Below are 21,266 nucleotides of genomic sequence, written 5' to 3'. Positions count from 1 at the left end.
CAAGTCACCTGCTGAGAAGTTGCCGCGTCTTTCATGATGCAAGCTGAATTATAGTGACAATCTGTTTGTAAAGCTCCTGTCAACAGCATTAAAAAGTGGTGCCCAATCCTCTAAAAGCAATTACATGTGCAAAATGCAATATACATTTACCAGTAAAAAGGTGTTACTTACTGAATCCTAAGTAACCAGAGATTTCACAGATGCAAACATTTGCATACATTCCATTCAGTTCCACTTGAAAAGTCCCCGATACGTAACAGTAAATGTCTGCATTCAATATACTGTATACCGCAACCATCCATTCACAATACCATTTCATTCTTAGCCCAATACCACAATACCATTTCATTCAATAATCCAGCACTGGGGGATGTCATAAAAATTACCCAAAAATCTACTTGAAAATGTAAAAACCCTATCCCTGTCATATGTTTGTAACTTGCATTTGGGCAATTTTTGGCCTATTATTTACTACTTTTTTTTAACACTTTTTTGGGCTACAGCAACTTTGTGAGAGAGAGCGGGGAGAGGACCGCGTTGCCTGCTCCCCACTCTCTGTCAGTACAAAGAGTTAAAGACTTTCAATATGAGCACACAGATCAGCCGGGGCCAGTGACTGGCTGAGCGACCTGTCACCTCAGAGGCCAGCTCCGCACTTCCACCTTCAGCTGCGGAAGACAGGAAGATACCAGAGAGCAGGCAGAAGCACCGGGGAGCGCGGTCAGGTATGTATGAACTTTATTATTTTTTTTATACAATCAGCAGTCGTTGGTCGCGCATAGCTACATGTAATGCTATATGGAAAAAACAAAATCCTGCAGCACTCCTAAAATATAAACAGGTTGGTGCTAAGCGTATAGCACAAAGGACCAAAAGTAATAAGTATATAGAAAAAGAGAAAACCGCAGCACTTCAAATGCACTCAAAAAAATATGGTGTTTATTTCACTCAAAAACTTGCAACGTTTCGCCCTCACACTGAAAGCTTTTTCAAGCAGTGTAACACTGCTTGAAAAAGCTCAGTGTGAGGAGTGCTGCGTTTTTCTCTTTTTCTACATGTAATGCTAGCAATGCACCCGATGATTTTAGGTCAGAACCTAAAGACACGATCAGTCAATAATCGTTGTCATTGGCTGATGGCTGTCTTTATTACACAGAGCAATGATATGCCGAATCATCCTGATCCGGCAGATTATCATTCCGTGTAATAGAGCCCTTAGTTAAATGTTTTGACATTTGCAAAAAAAAAAAATGTAGCACTTCACGCTCCAGACATATGGTTTATTTATCTGCCTTACATATGTGATGAGATCATGTGCATTAAAAAAAATTTAAAACATTTTAAACTTTAATATGATATTACAGGTTCATGCTGGTGATAATTCTGTATGTGTATATGAACCTAGAACAGGTATGACACCCTATTAAACAGTGTCTTGTTCTACGATTGTGCACTTCACACTTCCTTTACGCAAGAGAAACCAATCTGTTTTGTTGTTTTTTTTTTAAAACCCCAATTACCACATTTTACAAACAGTGAGATTGCGCAGGGTGAACATCAGCCATTAAACTGAAGCTAATCTTGGATACAGACTTGGGGAATGGACTGATCTTTATAAATAGACTAAAAGAAAAAAAAAATCACCCAATGACGTTCCCAATCATCTATAAATTTGTTATAAATAAATGATAAACTGTTTGGAACAAGAGAAATTCTGAGTGCCAAATTCTTTGTTATACAGTTTCAATCTAAGTGCACCGGTATGAGAACAAAGTGCCACCCAGATCTTTATATCTGGAGTACTTCTGTAAACATACATGAACAGTCAACAATGACCAAGACTGCGAGTAGGCTACTACGTAACATGTAAAGGCCTTTAAGATGCTCTTCTTTTGTTGCCAAGTTTTCCTATAGTGTTTTTTTTTTTCTTTATATTTGAAAAAAAAAACATGTTAAGAGCATTGCATGGTTTATCTCCATTTTCATGTTAGCAGTCCCTTAAAGGTATTGTGTAAACAAAATAAGAAAAATGCTGGGCAGCAAGTGGTCTGTCCTGCGGTCCGTTTGGCAGGTGATGCAGTTATTGTCCTAAAAAACAACTTGTAAACTGGCAACCCCGTGCCCTATGGGAGTGGCCTAGATTGTGTATGCATTAGGCTGGCACACCCTCTCTGCCCCTCCTCCCCGCCCTCCTCATTATTAGGAATGCTCCAGGCAGATTGCTTACTATTAGTCAGCTGTGTCAGCCCAGCATATGGGCTGGATCGTTAAGACACCTGTGCAAATGTTCAGCAGGGAGAAAATGTACCAGTGGCATTCCTAATGAGGACGAGGGTGGGGAGGAGGGACGGAGGGGTGGTGCAAAGTTAGGGAACAGATATTCTAAGCCACACCCGTAGGGCATGGGGTTGTAAGTTTAAAAGTTGTTTTTTAGGACAATAACTGCATCACTTGCCCAACGGACCGCAGGACAGATCTTGGATTAAAAGCAGCTATCCGAAGGTACAACTGGTTTGGGGGGGACAGATTGTGAGTCGCTTTAAGGAATTTCTAGACATGCCGATTGCCCTTCCCCATTCCTACGTGAACAAGCAATGGTAAAAAAAAGGAAAGCCCAATGGTTGCAGCAGAGAAGCATGCCAAAGCAACTAAGCAGACTGATACAGGAATGTCCCTCAAGTTACTATCTCTTACCACCTCCATCATCTTGGGTAAGCATTCATCATAGGAGAAGCCTTAAGCCATGCTCGCTTGATCCTGGTTCCCCGCTCGCTGCTGGCGCTATTACACGTGTTGGCAGCCAGCGAGTAATAGCCGGGGGGGGGGGGAACTGCGGATAGCCCATTTCACGGAGCGACAGCAGATCGTTGCTATAGTAGTCATTTGTCTTTCAAAATGTTGAAGGACAATGAAAAACAACAATCAGCCAACATTGTTCGTGTCGGCTGATCGTTGTCTTCTATTACACCATACGATTAACATCTGTAACGGCTGATATCGGCAGATGGTCGTTTCCGGTAATAGGACGCTGACCCCTTGGTTCGTCAGGCTCGTCTTAACCAAAAAGCAGGGTGTATAGAGTAGATGGCACTGGGGACTGAAGATTCTGAGTTACCTGGGTTCTACACCTTCTTCTCCTTTGTAAGCCAGGAAAAGGTTGTATCAGTCCACAAATGTAGTGACTGGAGAAAAGCTCTCTCCCTGCAGAAGACAAGTCATGTCATAGTTTCAGACATCCCAAGAGGCCCTGCTAACTTACATGCACTTACACTCTCCTTGTATTCCTGCAGCTTTACTCAACTATTCCTGTAAGTATTCCATGAAAAAATTGGTACCGCAGGGGAGGCGCTAATATTAATTTCACCATTCTGGCCAGAATAATTAATCCCCAGGCCCTAAGCTGATTCATATGCATCATAATATTTTCTGCAGCATGTACATTCTCTAATGCGATCTATAAAACTAGTAACCTCAAATTAATAACCATAAAGAAAAGTCAAAGCTTCAGGAGGCTGCTGATTCTTTCAGTCCTAGTCTAGGAATAGAAGACAGCGATCGAACTGTCAAAGTGTAACCTGAACACCTCCCACAATCCTTTCCTCCACTCTTAAGGATTATATGTCTGAAGGAAGCTTTAAAAACAATGCATCTTGGATTGTTAAAGTCAATGCATCTGCAAGAATCCTTCAGTTCTTCAATTTGTCACATAGAAAATAGCTTTTTATTGATTCATTTCTAGGTCACTAAACTTTTGCTTTTTTAAAAAAGATCTAAAGTGCAGACATGAGGGCCCTCGCCAATATTGCCTATTGTATGTGGGCTTCAATAGCGTGCTGCCATTCAAACGCAGCCGCTACACAAGAAACCCGACAGATTTACGGGAAAGGAGACACAGACAACAAGGCAGCAAAGTGTTCTTTATTAACCCAGTAGCTGCAATAGAGGTCAGTGCAACCAAACTGCCAGGAAAACACAGATAGGAATAATATTACATTAAAGGGACTTTTCCGTATCACTGCTCCTAGCTCTGCGCCTGAAGTAAGGAATTAGATCTTAATAGGATATATACTATACAGGTGGACGTATACCTATAGGGAGTAAAGTGTGGCTGTATGGTCATCCCTTGTACATGATAAATCTACATCAAAAAGGAGAGACCTCAGATTTCTGAAGAGTTATGTTTTTCTCCTGGATCACTACAGGTTTATCGCTGGTTCAGTGATACAGCAGGAATTGGCCAAGAGTCTAAACATGTAAGCAACAATGCACTTGCTACAATACACTAATCAATGAACTATCAATGACAAAATTAACTATAATTGTATTGTATGGATTTTACATGGATTTGGCAAGAATTTTGCACCTAAATCCATGTATCACTCAGCTGAGAATCCATCTTCCATTGCTTGGAACATCTCCACCTTAAGGCTAATGTTCCCACTATGTACTGAGAAGCATTAACAACGGCCGTAGTTATAAGACAATGTCCAGAATTTAATGTTCATGATCTTTAATTTCGGTCGTTGTTTTACAACTACAGCCATCGTTAGTGCTTATCAGTACATAGTGGGAACATATCCTAAAACAGATATGGTAGAAATTTTTGGAAAATTTAATGGAGATCCATGCTGTGTTCCACAACGTTTCCAAGTCTCAGTTAAGAAATCTGTATGCAAAATCTGACTGTAACCACATGGGTTATGGCCATGAATTTCCAATCAAAAATTTTGGACACATGGGGGAGATTTATCCAAGGGTGTAAAATATAGACTGGTGTAAACAGCCCAAAGCAACCAATCACAGCTCAGCTTTCAGCGCTGGTAAAATGAAAGCTGAGCTGTGATTGGTTGCTGTGGGCAGTTTACACCAATGTATATTGTACACCCTTTGATAAATGTGGGCCATAATGATAATTCACCAACAATATTCTTGCAGTGGGACCTGTTTTACCCTAGCCCAACTGCATTCATACAAGTGGAGTCCTTCCATCATTACAGCTGGGTCATGTGATCTCCAGTATAGCAACTAAAGGAGTACATGCTGAGTTTGTGGCTGACATCCTGTGAACTACAGGAAACCAAAATCTATGAAATCTCTCCTGGAGCTCAGACTTTGCCCCACTAATGTCTATGTCCCCACATGTAGTGTGCTGCTGCAGATACAATCCCTGCGCTAGGAGACCAGGAGAGCAGTAATATAGTAGATAAGCCACTACAATGATTAGCTGCAAACTTAAACAACTCCTTTGATTTCCAATGCATGTCTCTATCTGCTGTGTGCAGTCATATGAGATGCAGGTTTAGGCTGGGTTCACACTATGTATATTTCAGTCAGTATTGTGGTCCTCATATTGCAACCAAAACCAGGAGTGGATTAAAAACACAGAAAGGATCTGTCCACACAATGTTGAAATTGAGTGGATGGCCGCCATATAACAGTAAATAACTGCCATTATTTCAATATAACAGCCGTTTTTTTTAAAAAATAACAGCAAATATTTGCCATTAAATGGCGGCCATCCACTCAATTTCAACATTGTGTGAACAGCCTTTCTGTGTTTTCAATCCACTCCTGGTTTTGGTTGCAATATGAGAGGACCACAATACTGACTGAAATATATGTAGTGTGAACCCAGTCTTACAATGTAATTGATCTATGTTTCTGCAAACCCAGATGCCTCATGAGGAATGTAGGCTATGTTAGAAAAGCCATGTCAAACGAGAAGGAGGAATCAAAATTCATACATTAAGATACAGATACACATAAGGCATATACAACAGTCTCTACATTATTCTCTAATATTAGCTTATTCTGCAAAGGACTTTTTCATTTTGTAGACATAGAATTCTAACTGTTCATTTCTTGTTTAAACTACACTTGTCCACATGTAAATAGGGTCACCTTGTTTTACCTGGGTACAGTTCACAAGAGGATGGGACGCTGTGAGCGCTGTGACACGCAACATATGTTCGCCCAGCTCCGGCTTGCATTTGAAATGATATAAAAATGAACTGTCCCAAATTATTTATGTCCCTCAGTTTGCTGCCTGTACTCCTGCTTTAGATTCAGAAAATCACCTCCTACCCAGCATTGCCTGCAGTGGCAGCGTTGGCATTTAATTTTTTTCTGTTCAGTCAGTGCCCCCTGGCATCCAAGGCAAGACCACAGATCTCTATATTTAGATGCCATTCTGAATCAGAGGATTTAATCCTTTTTTCCCAAGTCTTCTCCTCGGCTAGCAGCTGCAATCAAAATGGCATCTTACCTCTGGCTGGTACAACAGACATGCACCATCCCCCAAAATGCATACAATTATTAGAGGCGCACGCAAAACATGCATATTAATCAGCTCAATACGGTCATCATGTTAATAATAAAATAACCATTATTTAATCTAATACATTATAAATTTAAAATTACTGCCCGCTATTAGGATCGTAACGCAGGCAAACACACATACAACAGATGAATATCAGAAGAATTAAAAGGGGTTCTAGCCCTTACAAACTATGTGTATTAATATTCAAACTGTGGGGGTCTGAAACCCCTATCAATCTGCTTCTTTATGTTTTATGTTCTAATTTTGCATGGACAATACATGTATTTTATTTGGGGTGAGGAGATTAAATAAAACTATATTTAACACCCCAACGATCAGTTATGATCGCAGGTAATCTGTGTGACCTCTACAGAGAAAAAGTGGTACTGCATGGTAGTGCTGAGTCATCCAGGACAGAAGTCCCAATGTGCAAGACGATCTGGCTTATCAAAGGGGGTTCTAAGTGGGGGACTTTTCTGGTATTCCAATTTACACCACAAACTCTAGATCCCTCACATGTTTATTGTGGAATCCTTGACAAACCTAAGAGCAATCAATATCCCTTTTGTAATACAAAAACAGCAAAGGGTTAACCCAGGAAAAAAAAAAAAACACATGGTAAATATGCCAGGTATAGCTTAAAAAAACATGTTGTCAGTTTCAGTGGGATTCCTTTTCAATTTTTTTCCCACTGGTTGCACATTTGGGAGTAAAGCAAATGAGTCCCTAAGAGACAGAAGCCAGAAATCAGCGCTGCAAATTAATAGCAAAACAATCCTGCACCAGAAAAGAAAAAAAAAAATACAGCGCATCGCGACACAACAGGAGCCTCACTGTCAGATTTCTATTACTGGTATAGCAAAGACTGTCGACACTTCTGAGACGCTGCACATAGAACAAGACATATCACTGTCCTCCATAAAGTACGCTACCTAGCATTCCACAATGAGTTTTTTCACACGTCTATGGCCACAAGGCTTGGGGATTTTAACCTGTGTCAGCTGCATTTAATATGCACACGACAACACAATTTGGCAAACATATATGTTACTGGATTTGGCGCTGGGCCATTGAGCGGGAAGGTGAATTTTGACAACTCGCCTTCAGTATAATTACATCTGGCAAATCACTGTTTTGTCTCTCAGTGGAGATTACCCTTCTAAACCTATACAAGGTGATAAAGTCAATTATATTGACATGTTAAGGGAACCCAGAACAGTCAGATTAAATTACAGACCTAAAGGAAATACTGTCAACTAATTAAAATAGTGTAGGCCGCAATAAACTTTTACTTCATGTTTGGTCCTGTCTATAAAATCAGACACATTTCAGGAGCTAGTCTAATAACGCCATACAAAAAATACATCTAGACATAAGCATATAGTATATCAACTCCACACCTGTGATTGCTAATAGCAGAGTCTGAACCTTTATCCGAAGAAAGAGCAGCTATTGGTGCAAAGAAGATAACTTACACCACCTGCCACACCACCCAAGAACTAGATATAAAAACCTGTATCCTAACAAAAGTTTTTTGCTTAAAAAAAAAACAAACCTAAATTTTATCACAACAACCTTGACCATAGTAGTACCTATTTATGACCCTAGGCCCTTAGGAAGTTCAAGACCATGTCTGCCCAGTAAGATGTTTGGATGGAGCATGTATCAGAAGATGCTTTGGCAGATCTGACCTCCACCCTCATAATGACATATTTTACAACGTCCTATGCGCGCAAGTCTCCAGAAAATGGAAACATAACCAGCAACAACACATGACCTGCGCTGAAATAAGTTGATAGTAAATGAAAGTAGATATGATAGTAAAATTTGAGAAATATTAAATAAACTTTGCATAGATAAAAAAAAAAAAATCATAATAGCTTATCAAAAAGAAATAATTACTTCTCCTATTATCAAGCATCTACCCACTCACCCCTCAGCAACGACTTTTGTTTACTAACCCCTGACCTAGCTACAGGTCATTTGAATGGGCTTGTGCTGCAGTTCCACTGCATAGTGGCTAAGAAAGGTGCTACTGTGCAGTGTAAGGGCCGTAGAGCAAGAGAGTGGGATGCAAGATCACAGCAGCAGTGAACTAGGTAAGTATGTACTGCTTTGTGATCTGGAAACAGATATCCGTGCTGTCAGTTTCCCTTTATCATTTTCTGCATGATCTTACAGATCATATAGTACTGACATATTATAGTGATATGCCATCACTCCAAGAGATAACAATAAACCTTTTACACATGATTTATCCCGTAAAAAAAAAAAAAAAAATGTAAAAAGATCTAAGCTGTCTATGATGGAGTGGGCATTTCCTGTCCGCACACAACAGCAGAAGGTTTAAAGAAGAGGATGGTGGAAGACACCAGGCGGCCAGTAAACCTGGCAGCAGAACAGGATTGGCAAGCGTACATGTTTGTTATGTTCCCCACACTTCAAGCAGCATGTCAAATTATCAGTTATGACTGGACCACACCTTTAAGATGTTAAGCAGTATGTAAAATCGTGAAACTGGGTTTTGTCTCTTTTTGCGTTTGCGGATGTATACAACTAAATCCTTAGAGGCAACATAGGAACCGCAGGCTGACAAAGGCTGTCAAGAGAAAGAAGTAAAGAAAGATGAACACACAGGAATAAGGACTAGAACATGATTGACAGTTCTGCACAAAAACCATGAAGATGATGGGTAGGAAGAGTTTTGAGCTGTATAATACAGGAAGTGAGCTGCTTATCAAAGCTAGAGAACACAATGCACAGCACCTATAGGTGTTGTTACAAAGAGGGCGATAAAAGAAAACAGAAATGAGTTTAAAACAAATAAAATGCAGATAAAACAAGCTGATATCAGCATTTAGGGAGTAACTTTTTTTTATAACTTTTTGCTGCCTGGCTTCCATGGGTATTAACAAAAAGTCTGTACTATAAACAGCTAAGCTGTTACACAACAAGAGTCCATGTTGTGGATCAGCACACAACTATATACCCGCCGCAAAACCGCAGTGTTGGTGCTTAGACTCAAAAATTGTTTATGGTGCGTTTACACAGGCAGATTTATCTGACAGATTTTGAAAGCCAAAGCTAGGAATGGATTTGAAAAAAAGGAGAAATCTCAGTCTTTCCTTTATGACCCGTTCCCAGTTTAAGGTCTGTTCCTGGCTTTGGCTTCAAAAATCTGTCAGAAAAATCTGCCTGTGTAAACGCACCGTTAGTCCTCAAACATTTTTTGAAGAGACATACACAGGTTAAGAGAAAAGACATGGACGATGGGTGTTTCATGACTCACTGAACTCTGTCTGGTTTGATAGGGGACCTGAGACCCCCTCCGATCCTGAGAACGATGACAGAATTGTCGCCACAATGAATGGCGCATGTCGCCAGCAAGTTCATTCATTCTCTATGGGGATGCTGTGCATTTATAAGTGCTGAACTACAAAATGGCAACTGCACAGTACTAGGAAAAAGAGCTGTAATTTTTAGAGTATCTCATTGGCCTTGCCATGCAAACATCATGCTAAGTGTGCCAATGCTTTATTGCAATGTAGTGCAATCTCGGCCCACCACACTCTTTTCTGCCCTGATTTTTGAATAGTAATATAACACCCATGTAAGCTTGTTCCACATCCCAGGATTGGCCGTACCACTATAAATCTAAGAGGAAAGGGGACGATGACATCTTCCAGTTTACATACAGAGGACTCCTTGGCACAGCAACAACATTTAGAAGACTTCTTGCTGCCAAAGCATTCCAATTGCAGGATTCGAGTGGGGACAACTAGCAAGCAGCCATGCTATCTGTATATATTGAGAATCATGACCATTGGACCGACATAGCTGTTATATTAGCTTGTAGACGTTAAACTCGGTGACAGATTCTCTAAGTTTTGATATCGTAGCACAACCGATGTGCCCTAACAACAGATGACCTGGGCATCCCCATTCACAAGTGCATGATGTTAAAAGCAGGCTGAGGATTTTAAAACTCTCTGTATAGACCTAAAGCAGCTAGGTGCATCATTAATGCATAAGGTAATGAACCATAAGAATATTCGGCCTTTCTAAACATGACATTTTCTACGAGTGTTTATGCAGTTTCCATAACAATACCAATTATAGCTTGTTCAGAAGTATTAATCACAGTACAAGCGTCCAAATAACACTGCCTAGACCTACGAGAGAGGAAAAAAAATCCTGCAGAAGTAAATAAGTGTTTGACTGTTTTCAATAATCATTTCCTAACCTTCCGGTATTATAGAGTCTCAGGAGAACCGGGACAATTAATATAAACAGTTTTATGCCCAGATTTACCATTAAGTAGTTAAATTAACCAGGATAATGGGTGTCAAATAATGAAGATGAGCTTTTCATTTTCCAAAGACACTAATCTTACAGTAATGCAATTTATAGCTGCCCCCCTGGTACAGGGTACTGTACATAAGACATGAAGCTAAAAGGTTGTAAGCTGCTATTATTGCTGAAGCCACTGGCAAGCCCGGCTTCTCTGCACTAATCTAGTGGCTTAATGTTGCAGGATGATCGGAGGGTTATGAAAAGATCAAAGCTGAGTGATCTGCTACCTGGTGTGTCTAACTGGAATATAAGTACAGTGGTGCCTTACGAGCATAATTTGTTCCTGGACTGTGCTTGTAATCCAAATCCACTCTTAAACCAAAGCAAACTTTCCCATAGCAAATCATTGAAATGCAGACAATTGGTTCCACACCTAAAAAATAATGATTTTTTTATTCTGAACAACATGTAAAACAAATGAAACAAACATTTAGAAAGAGCATAGCATAGAAAGAGTATAACGTATAATGAGTGCATAAATCTCAAAAAACTGCAGCATTTTGTAGATACAGGAAGTGAGATTCACAAAACTGTGCAGGAGGACAGTGACAGAAACTTTTCTTTACACCAGAGTGAAGGGCTGAGTGTAAGTGCAGGCACATTATAGCAGGAATGGAGAGGATGGGAGAGACTGCAAGCAGCATAAATAAATGAGCAATATTAAAGGTGAGGGAGACTTCCTGGGTCAGAGTACAGTGCTGTAGACCCCACTATGCAGACCATGCCTCTCCCCCACTCCCCTTCCCACCCAGTACAAGGAGATCGTAAACCAAAGCAATGCTCTTAAACCAAGTCAAAATTTTAAAAAACTGCGAGCTCTTCTTGCAAAGCGCTCTTAATCCAAGTTACTTTTAAACCAAGTTACCACTGTACAACGTTTGTTGTCTTCTCACAACTAGTGGCCACTAGTCTTCTGACAACCATGTATCTATAGGTTAACCTATAGATCAGAGACTAACACACAACTAGTTATGTAAAATTTAAAAATCATTTAAAGTTGAAAACTGGATTGCTATCCTGGCAAATCTATATACATACAGTATATTTATTTATGGAATTTCTGCTTGTAATTCCTGTTCCTTATAGATAGGGTATATCTGCATGTACTTGTACGTTTTCTGTGTTTAAATCAATGTCATACATATGGTCACTAGGTGTCTCCCTTCCTGTCAAACTGCAGTCCACGCCCCTCTGTGACGATATTTAGTCTTTTCTATGTTCAAAAAAAAGATACTAAACACAGTAAGTCCCAGTCCTTTGGCTTGTTAATGATTGACAGTCATTCCTGAGAGAACACAGAGTGGGACATGTCTTCACTGCGCATTTGTACAACTGCTGCGCATCCACATTCAGTAGCAGAGAATCATGGGGATGCTAGCATTGTATGGTAAGCGCTTCTTTCACACATATTATGTACCACACTCTATTAGGGCCAATAGCCTACAAACTCGCCAAGAGTCACCCCAACTCTAGTAAAATGTAACTTTAAATGGTTATTCATAACAAAAAAAATTGTATTCAGTCCTGGGTGACAACTTTAAAAACCAACACCCACCATTCACACTGTGTGCTTATACTTTAGGCCTTATTTACACATCCCATAAAATTGTCTGTGGTCGCTGATCCGCGATCACTGACAATTTTAGGGTCCATGAGATCCTATATGGGCATTCACACCACCTGTGCCATAATCCTTGCTGCAAAAAAATAGGCCAGGTCACAGTGCAGATGGCGGCACGGATGCCTCCCCCCACTCCTGGCTCACACCTCCCCTGCTCCCATCTCCCCCACTGCTGTCTCCTACTCCTGGCTCATACCTACCCCGCTCCCATCTCCCCCACTGCTGTCTTCCACTCCCGTCTCTCACCTCCCCCGCCGCTGTCCCTCGCTCCCGGCTCTCACGTACCCCCGCTGTCCCGTTCCCAACTCTCACCTCCCCCGCTCCCGGCTCCCATCTCCCCCACCGCTGCCCCTTCTCCCGACTCTCACCTCTTCCGCCGCTGTCCCCTGCTCCCGGCTCTCACCTACCCGCTGCTGTCCCCTGCTCCTGGCCAGCCTCCTGAAGATTACATCGTTGACAGAAGATCGGGGACGGGGGACGACGCGCGTCAGGTATGTATGGTACACTACACTTCTGGGTCCACGTGCGGGGGTGGGGGAACACGTGTGTTATTTTGTGAATAATTTCTTAGCGCCACACTACCCCTTTAAATCCCACCATGTACAACATTTTGGTATCCAACTCAAGCAGTTACCAAGTCCAGGCCTTTACCACTGGCAAGGAACCCAGTTCTTGCCCTGAATTGTAGAAATCGCTGAACACCTTGGTGGAGCTCTTAAAGGCTCAGTAGAAGGAGCAGTGAGTACTAAATTGCCTCGGAAGAGATGAAGTAAAAAAACAAAGCTGGTTTTAAAATGCTGTTGATAGTACAGGTATATTTTAAATGAAAATCTTTGGGCACGATTGAGTCTATGGCACGGACGGAAAGCCTAGCATCAGGATGTTATGTGCATGGATTCTGTCGTGTGAATGCACCCTACCATAGCACCTCATAGCCATACCTAGAATGAAAAATGTTGATGAAAACTATTTTATGCAAAAAAAAAATTATATATATATATATATATATACATATATGCACACACACACGGCTCATGTGCAAAAGTAAATGATCCATGGCCCACGCCTCTCAGAAACATCAAAACAAATGTCATTAGAGGTTCGAGCCATTTAAAGGACTAATTTCTCAGTCTTGTATAATAAAGACACGGTTATGTCATTAAGGGTTCATTTTGGAAACGTCTTATGAGCTAAATGTTTCGGAAGCAAAAGTCGCTAAGTGAGGCTGGTGAGGGCTTTACGTGGACATAGACTGTGCATGGTGATCACACAGAAGACACAGAAATGGATATGTTACAAGTCTGAAGGGAGCAAATTGACTGCAACATTAGTAAATGATGGAGAAATAAATAACTTATTCATGCAAATATATGTTAAGCATTTTCCATACGCTTTATTGGAACGGATAGGCAAATTTATGTAATGTTTAGACATATCTGAAGCGTGGAATTGCCCTTGAGAACTGTGCGCTAACCACAATTTTTTTATATGCGTTGCATTCTATATTTTATTTCATCCTTTAATGAGGCAGACAATTTTAGGTTTATTTGTGAAAATTGACGCTTAAAATTCGATAATATTCCTGTATAGATGCAAGTTATGTATTCAGAATGGTCAGGTGTATAGTTCAACAAGGATCAAATTATAGTGATAGGGAGAGGATAGACTGATAGATGAGCCATATTTACACCATTGACAGCACAATTGTTGATGGCTGGATGACTTGGTCAGAGCAATTCCAATGATGTGTGTGAGGAGTTAAGGCCGGCCTATCTGGTCTGATCCCACAGAGGAGCCACTGTAGCACAGACTGCTGAAAAAGTTCTCTATAGCCAAGATGGAAAGGTGTCACATAGGGCATTACAGCTTGCTGTATATAGGTCTGCAAAGTTGTAGACTGGTCACAATGACTATGCAGACCTCTATCCATCACTGAAAGTGCCTAGAGTGCCTGTGAATATTACAGTGCTTGTGAATATCAAAACTGGACTTTGTTTTACATCATGTGGATGATCAAGTCTGTGCATTGCTTACCGGGGAATAGATGTCACCAGGATGCACTGTAAGAAAAAGCAAGCAAGGGATGGCAGTGTAATACTCTGTGCAGTGCTCTAAAGAAAAGCATATGGCTGTGGCTGTATCCCGGTTTTCCAGGCGGTCCTCCCGCTGTATCCACCCTCTGCACGGAGGTTTAAGACAGCGGGAATCATTGCCGAGTCCGGGTTGGTACGAACCCGAACCTCGGCAGGTTCGGACCATGCCTAGTCCCTGGCATCCTTTTTTATACTTATGGTACTGGAGCAACTCTAAGGTGACATATGGTGCTCAGCTGTTCAAAGAGTTTTTTTCTCCATCGAACACGGTCTGACTCTGCATAACATAAAAATGTAAATTTACCTCCCCAGCTTGGTGGGCATGCAACATTACAGCTTCCGGAAGCGGCAAGATTGGAGTGGTAGCACAGGAGCCAGGAAGGTAAGTAAGTTTACTCTATAAGTGTCAGGAATGTGCAGTAGCCTGGTCTGAACTGGGCCTGGTTTTTGCTTTTGTGTAACACACCCACTTGCTTCTCAGCATTTGGCAGGAGTTACTCAAAGCTCTGCTAGACTTGATTGCTGCAGCCTGTCCAGAACCTGGAGGATCAGAGCACCAGTCCAATGGGGATCCGGACCGGGCTCTTGATTCTCATTAAAGAAAGCTGAGACAGTTTCTCAGCGCTGGCTATTAAGGTTCATACCCTGATCCCAGCTCCCCCCTGTATATTCTAGCGATCCCCGTTCCTAATTTCTCTGTTTGCTCGACCTGTTATCTGACCTCCTGCCTGACCTTTGACTATCTGATTGTTTACTGATTTTGTACTGCGTCGCCCCTTTGGTTTTGACTTTGGCTTGTTGACTATCCTTTGTGTTTGCTAGTCTGTTTCGTTCTGTGTTTCACTTACAGCAGAGCAGGGACTGCCTTCGTGGCTACATAGGGCCGTTTGGGGCACGTAGGTAGGGACCGTGGGTGGGCTAAGCTGTAGGGCTCACTGTCGTGTCTTGTCCCTACCTCCGCTGTCCTGACAATAAGGGTATGTGCACACTAAGGAAAACATGCAGAGAACTTGCAGTGGATTCCGGCACTCGTCCCCGCGTGGTCCCGCTTCACTCTCGGACTACGCCATAGACTCCATTTTCTGCACGGGCAGATTCCGCTGTCTGCCCCAAGAATGAACCTGTGGATTCTGCACAGGCGGAGATGCGAGCAGAGGCGAGCTGCAAAATCCGCGGTGGGTGATCTGCCCAGATACCTCACTGTGCACATTCCCTGGTGGTAAAACATGTCCGGCCATATAGTAAAAAAAACACCCCTTGCCAGGAACACTGCTTTAGGTCAACTGATTCTAAGCCCAGGAACTTTGTAAAACAAACACATTTGTGCTCTATTGAATTAAAACACATATGCAAACATTATAGTACGCCTGGCCTTGTAAATCACTCAAAGGAGTGAGCAGGGAAGATTAAAAATTTCCAGCAGTCAGGGGGAGCATAATAAAAAAGTGCTACTTACCCCTCCCTGTGCCTTTCTTCTCCTTTTAAGATTTTCCTCACCCACAAGTGGCAACAAGGGTCCTCATAATGCATCAATAGTAGAGTGCAGGCTTAAAAGTTATTCTGTACCCACAATCTGCCCCCCCCCCCCCCCAAACCGCTTGTACCGTCAGATAGCTGCTTTTAATCCAAGATCTGTCCTGGGGTCCATTCGGCAGGTGATGCAGTTATTGTCCTAAAAAAACACTTTTAAACTTGCAGCCTTGTGTCAAACTGGCGTGGTCTAGATTGTGTATGCATTAGGCTGCCACAACCTCTCTGTCCCTCCTCCCCGCCTTTCTTATCATTAGGAATGCTCCAGGCAGATTGTCTCCTATTCATCAGCTGTGTCAGCACGGCACATGGGCTGGATCATTAAGCTGACTTTTTATACATATCCCTCAAGTCGTTACGAATACAATGATATGTAACATGTATAACTTTTATATTATGTGATGGCTTTTAAAATATTCAAACCATTGTTAACAAATATATGTTCCTTAAATCGCTCTATTACCATGCGTATAGCGCTTTTATACTTTGGTCTATGGGGCTGTATGAGGTGTCATTTTGTGCCATGACATGTACTTTCTATCGGTACCTTGATTGCGCATATGTGACTTTTTGATTTCTTTTTATTACATTTTTTTCTGGATTTGATGCAAACTAAAATTTTTTGCACTGACGCAGTTTACCGTGCAAGATCAGAAATGTGATAAATTACGCGAGCAGCGATACTAAATATGTTTATTTATTAGTTTATTTATTTATATTTATAAAATGGCAAAAGGGGGGTGATTTGGACTTTTATCAGGGGAGAGGATTTTTAAAACATTTTTACTTTTATTTTTCCATTAACTGGAAGTCCCCCTGGGGGACATAGAGATCAATGCTGAGTATATACACAGCAATGATCCATTAGATCAATCTATTGCTGAGCCGGGATCAGCGTCATTGCAACGCTGAGGCCTGGGCCGGACAGAAGAACGGATCTCCCCCCCGCGATGCGATCGCGGGGGGGAGATCCGACCCACTAAACACCAGGGAGACACGGAGCAAAGCCTCTAAATGCAGCTGTCAGGTTTGACAGCTGCATTTAGAGGCTTAATTAGCCAGCGCGGCAACGGCACATATCAGCCGGGAGCGGCGCCGTTCAGAGCGGGGTCCCGGCGGGACTACAAAGTTATATAACTTTGTAATGTGTTTAAATAACCCTTTCCCCACTTTCGGATCCCCGAAACCCCACTCCCCCCCCCCGGAAGTTAATTAAAGTATACATTACCAATTACGGTTGTCACCATCCTCTTCTCCCGGGCGCCATCTTGTGACGACGACGTCAGAGCCGGGTCTTCTTCCTCCTCTGCGTCTATATGTAAAGTGAATGGGAGAGAAAAGGCTGCTGGTGCACTTGCGCACCCGTAGCTTTTTCAAAGGCTGGTGCGCATCACATGGCTTCCAGCTTGCTCAGCCCTGATTGGCTGAGCTTGCTGGAAGCCATGTGATGTGCTCTAGCCAATGAAAAGGCTGCTGGTGCGCAAGCGCACTGGTAGCCTTTTCTCTCCCATGGACCCGGAAGCAAGGGATTTCCGAAGACTGTGTCCGGAAGTGATGGAGACGCGGACGGCGGGCGATTCAAGTGGCGATCGTCACCGGAGGGATGGCGAGTATGGTGTGTGTGTGTTTTTTTCAGGTCCCATGGGAGTTGTCCTTTAAAAGCAGCTATTCGAAGGTACAAGTGGTTTGGGGGGACAGATTGTGGGTATAGAGTTGCTTTAAGAGCTATAAAATCTTTTAAAGGTCTTTTTAGCATTTGTCATGCTTGTAAACAATGTCCCAACTTCTACGATCTTCGCCTTGTTTACTAATAGTTTTTAATCTGGAAGTACAATATGATTTGCTATGTGTACATGAGCTGGCATGCCACTACTGTAATTACAAAGTTTTCCTAATATAAACTATATAAGTTATCACTGTGTCATGGATGTTCAATTGGGAGAGGAGTGGTGCACAGTGCGGCACTGCTCTGTCTCTAGGTTGTAACAGGTCTAAGCAGTGAGACCTGATGCGATCAGTGACTTTTCACATGTCTAATGACAAAAGTTGGTACAACTTTGAGACTTTGCAGCTTTTTTGTGTCTATTCATTCAGAAGAGTATTTGTGAGACACTGATGTTAAGGGCCTGCTTTGCAATCCACATTCTAATTCATTCAACAGGTGTTGGATGGGGTTGAGGTCAGGGCTCTGTGTGGGCTAGTCAGGCTTATCCACACCAAGCACTCCCAACCATGCCTTTATGAACCTTGCTTAGTGCACTGGGCCACAATCATGTTGGAACAGAACTTTATACCTTTGTGACAATGGGGCTCAAGGAAACCAGAATTCAATAGTGAGAGGGTGGGCCTAGTACTTCTTCACATATAGTGTGTGTCTGTATTTATGGCTGAACCCATGCCATCAGGAGCAAGTGTACAGATAACAGTCTGCTGCAATGGCCAGGAATAAAAATGACTCCTGGTCATATAGCCCCTCCTGGTCATATAGATGTCATGGTCAATAAAGAGTGCAACATCTAAGAAGTTAGAAAGAACAGTGCGGATTTAATGCTGTGTTCATTCATTTATTTAAATCTGCTGCGGAACCGGTAGGTGTGAAGGCACCCTAAAAGTTTACCCGTCATTATAACTTTCAAAATATACATCAACAGTTGATGTGAAATAAGGAAAGTTTTCAATTTGCATCAATTTTTTTGTTATAATGCTTGAAAACAAAGGTATACTTACTTGTATCAAGGTCCAGTCTCCTGAAGGCAGGAGATAACTAAAAAAATAAATCAATAACTTAAAGTGAATTTACCAATACGCAAACTTAATTTTTTTTTTTTTTTTTTTACACTGCCTTTTCGTCATTTGCACCTTGGCCCACTCTATGCAGTAACCATATCCCCTACCCAAATGGAGGCAAGTCACAGAGAGGAGGGAATGTTGTTACTCTGGGGACATAGAGCAGGCCGAAGTGCACATGATGAAAACCGGCGCTGATCACAGGAAATGGGTGGCGTTTTGAAAAATGGACCATGCTGGCCCTGACAAGGTAAGGTAAAAGAAAAAAAAATCAGTAAGGGAATTTGTACATTCACTTTAAAGTTGATTGCAAACATGTTTTATTTCACATCCTCTCTCAATCTAGATTTTGAAAGTTATAAAGATAGGTACCCTTTAAGTAAGTGTACCTGCAGTAAGATAATCACTCATGCATCCCTGTTTTCTCCCAAATCAAATAGATATTTTATAGCAGTACTAACCTATCAGGAGTAGTGTACCCACAGCAAGACCACCACCTGTGGAGGAAAAGCAGAAACAGTGGTGTCAGCAGCAACAACTAGAAAGATGGATAAAGCTGTATGAAATATCCTCCATATAGGCCTAGATTTATAAATGGTGTAAAACGTGTGTAATAACTGGTTAACACCACCCATAGCAACCAATCCCAGCTAAGCTTTTATTATAGCGGAGCAGAAACCTAAGCTGTGATTGGCAGCTGTGGGCAGTTTACACTAGCTTCTATCTTAAACACTTTGATATATCTGGGCCATTATAGTTTTCTTTATATTATAATATGGCTTATCACTAATGATGATGCAAGCCAGATTTTTAGATTTCACCAGTTCTCACTGCATCATTTTTGCAGCAGACAATTCCTGCACCCAATACAAGAATGATATAAAGAAAAATCCAGAGAACAAATCCGAACTAAATCATGGCTTTGGCGTGGATTTGCCAGTATCCTACAAGGCTAAATAGTCTTTAGACCCATGGGTACTCTAGATCAACGCTTCTCAAATCAACCAACACAAAAAATTATGCCTGGGCCTCACCAGGCTCACAATGAGGATACCGGGGCCTCTATAGTGGAAGTCCATCTAAATATAAAAACTGTTGCTCAGTCCATTTGTCTTCTAATCTCCATATAACATTAAATATATGCAGAATTAGTCAATAATGTTCCTAAACCAGATTGTTACATCGAGGGAAAGGACTGTGCAGCTTACAGTCACTTTTGTGAAAACTGCCTCCCCAGCTGTGCCTCACCAACAACTAGGGGGCGCCTCACAGTTTGAGAAGTACTGCTCTAGAGCAACACATTGTTTGCCAAGTTTACTGAGACTTTTAACATCCAGTCTTTCCAGCCCCATGATGTGATGCTCATTCCACACAGTTTTACCCTTCATACTTGTGAAAGGAAATGCTCTGTATCTTTCCTATTGATCCCTAGGTAAGTTATAGGTGTCAGATTGAACAAACTGTTACATTAACAGCAACTTTAATAAACACATCAGGAGTTGGGTACTTAAAGGACAAGTGCCATGAAAAACTTTTTCCCAGTAATTGAAGCACATTACAAAGTTACATAACTCTGTAATGTGCTTCAATCACCTATCTGCCTCCCTTCCCTGTCTTCCCCCCCCCCTCCAGGAAGTGTAAGAAACTCACACAGACCTGATGACTGCCGTCACTGTCACCAGGCAGCTCCTTCTTATGAGGATGAGTCATCAGCAGGAGGGCTGGACTAGGTCCTGTTACAGCAGCCTCCCCTCCCCAGTCCAATTGATGGCTTGCAGTTGTTCAGCCAATGGGAGCTGAGCAAGCCTGTCACCTGACAAGGCAGGGGAGGGGGGGAGGCTAGTGTAACAGGAGAAGGAGCTGAGAGAAGAGCTTGGTGATGACAGTAATGAGGTCTGTGTGAGTTTGGACACTTCCTAGTGGGGGGGTGGAGGGGGGAAAAGACAGGGAAGGGAGGCAGATAGGTGATTGAAGCATATTACACAGTTATATAACTTTGTAATGTGCTTCAATTACTGGGGAAAAGTTTTTCATGGCACTTGTCCTTTAAGGGAACCCCTAAGTAGGTTCATGCTGCCCTAACAGTCATTTTGCATGGCAGATTTGTTCAAGAAGTTTCGGCAACAGTTCTGTCAATCTGTATAGAGTAGATAGATATCCACAGACTTGCTGCAAAAAGCCTCACTAGATGTATAAAATCGATTTCTATAACAAACCTGCTGCATGTGACTATACCCTTTTTACACGCAACATGAAATAGCCACAGGCTCCCTAAAAAAACAAAAGGATACTTTTACTCCGAGATGAAACTACAAATGAATTGGTTGCAGCGGCAGGTTTATAAAAAGTGTCCTGGCATTCACCAGACCCAGACTCATCCACCATACTGCCAGATAAAGAAGTGTGGTTCCTCACTCCACAGAACGTTTCCACTACTTCAGATTCTAGTGATGTCGTGCTTTACACCACTCTGTCTTTGCATTGTACTTCGCAATATCAGGCTTGCATGCAGCTGCTCGGCAGTAGAATGCCACGCTATGACGCTTCCGGTGGAGCACAGATT

General features: G+C 42.0%; 1 protein-coding gene across 2 annotated transcripts in view; it reads right to left on the bottom strand.

The window, feature by feature from the left end:
* ELP4 (elongator acetyltransferase complex subunit 4) overlaps positions 1-21,266 on the bottom strand; it is a 221,381-nt gene that overhangs the window by 199,155 nt on the left and 960 nt on the right. For both annotated transcript variants that reach the window (XM_069968386.1, XM_069968387.1), the window contains exon 2: positions 19,165-19,200. In XM_069968386.1, the coding sequence (XP_069824487.1) occupies positions 19,165-19,200 (36 nt within the window). The remainder of the gene's footprint in view (positions 1-19,164; positions 19,201-21,266) is intronic.

This window comes from Dendropsophus ebraccatus, chromosome 4, assembly GCF_027789765.1.
Source record: "Dendropsophus ebraccatus isolate aDenEbr1 chromosome 4, aDenEbr1.pat, whole genome shotgun sequence".
Classification (NCBI taxonomy): Eukaryota; Metazoa; Chordata; class Amphibia; order Anura; family Hylidae; genus Dendropsophus; species Dendropsophus ebraccatus.
The sequence above is the reverse complement of the archived record's forward strand: the minus strand, read 5'-3'. Positions and strand labels throughout refer to the sequence as shown.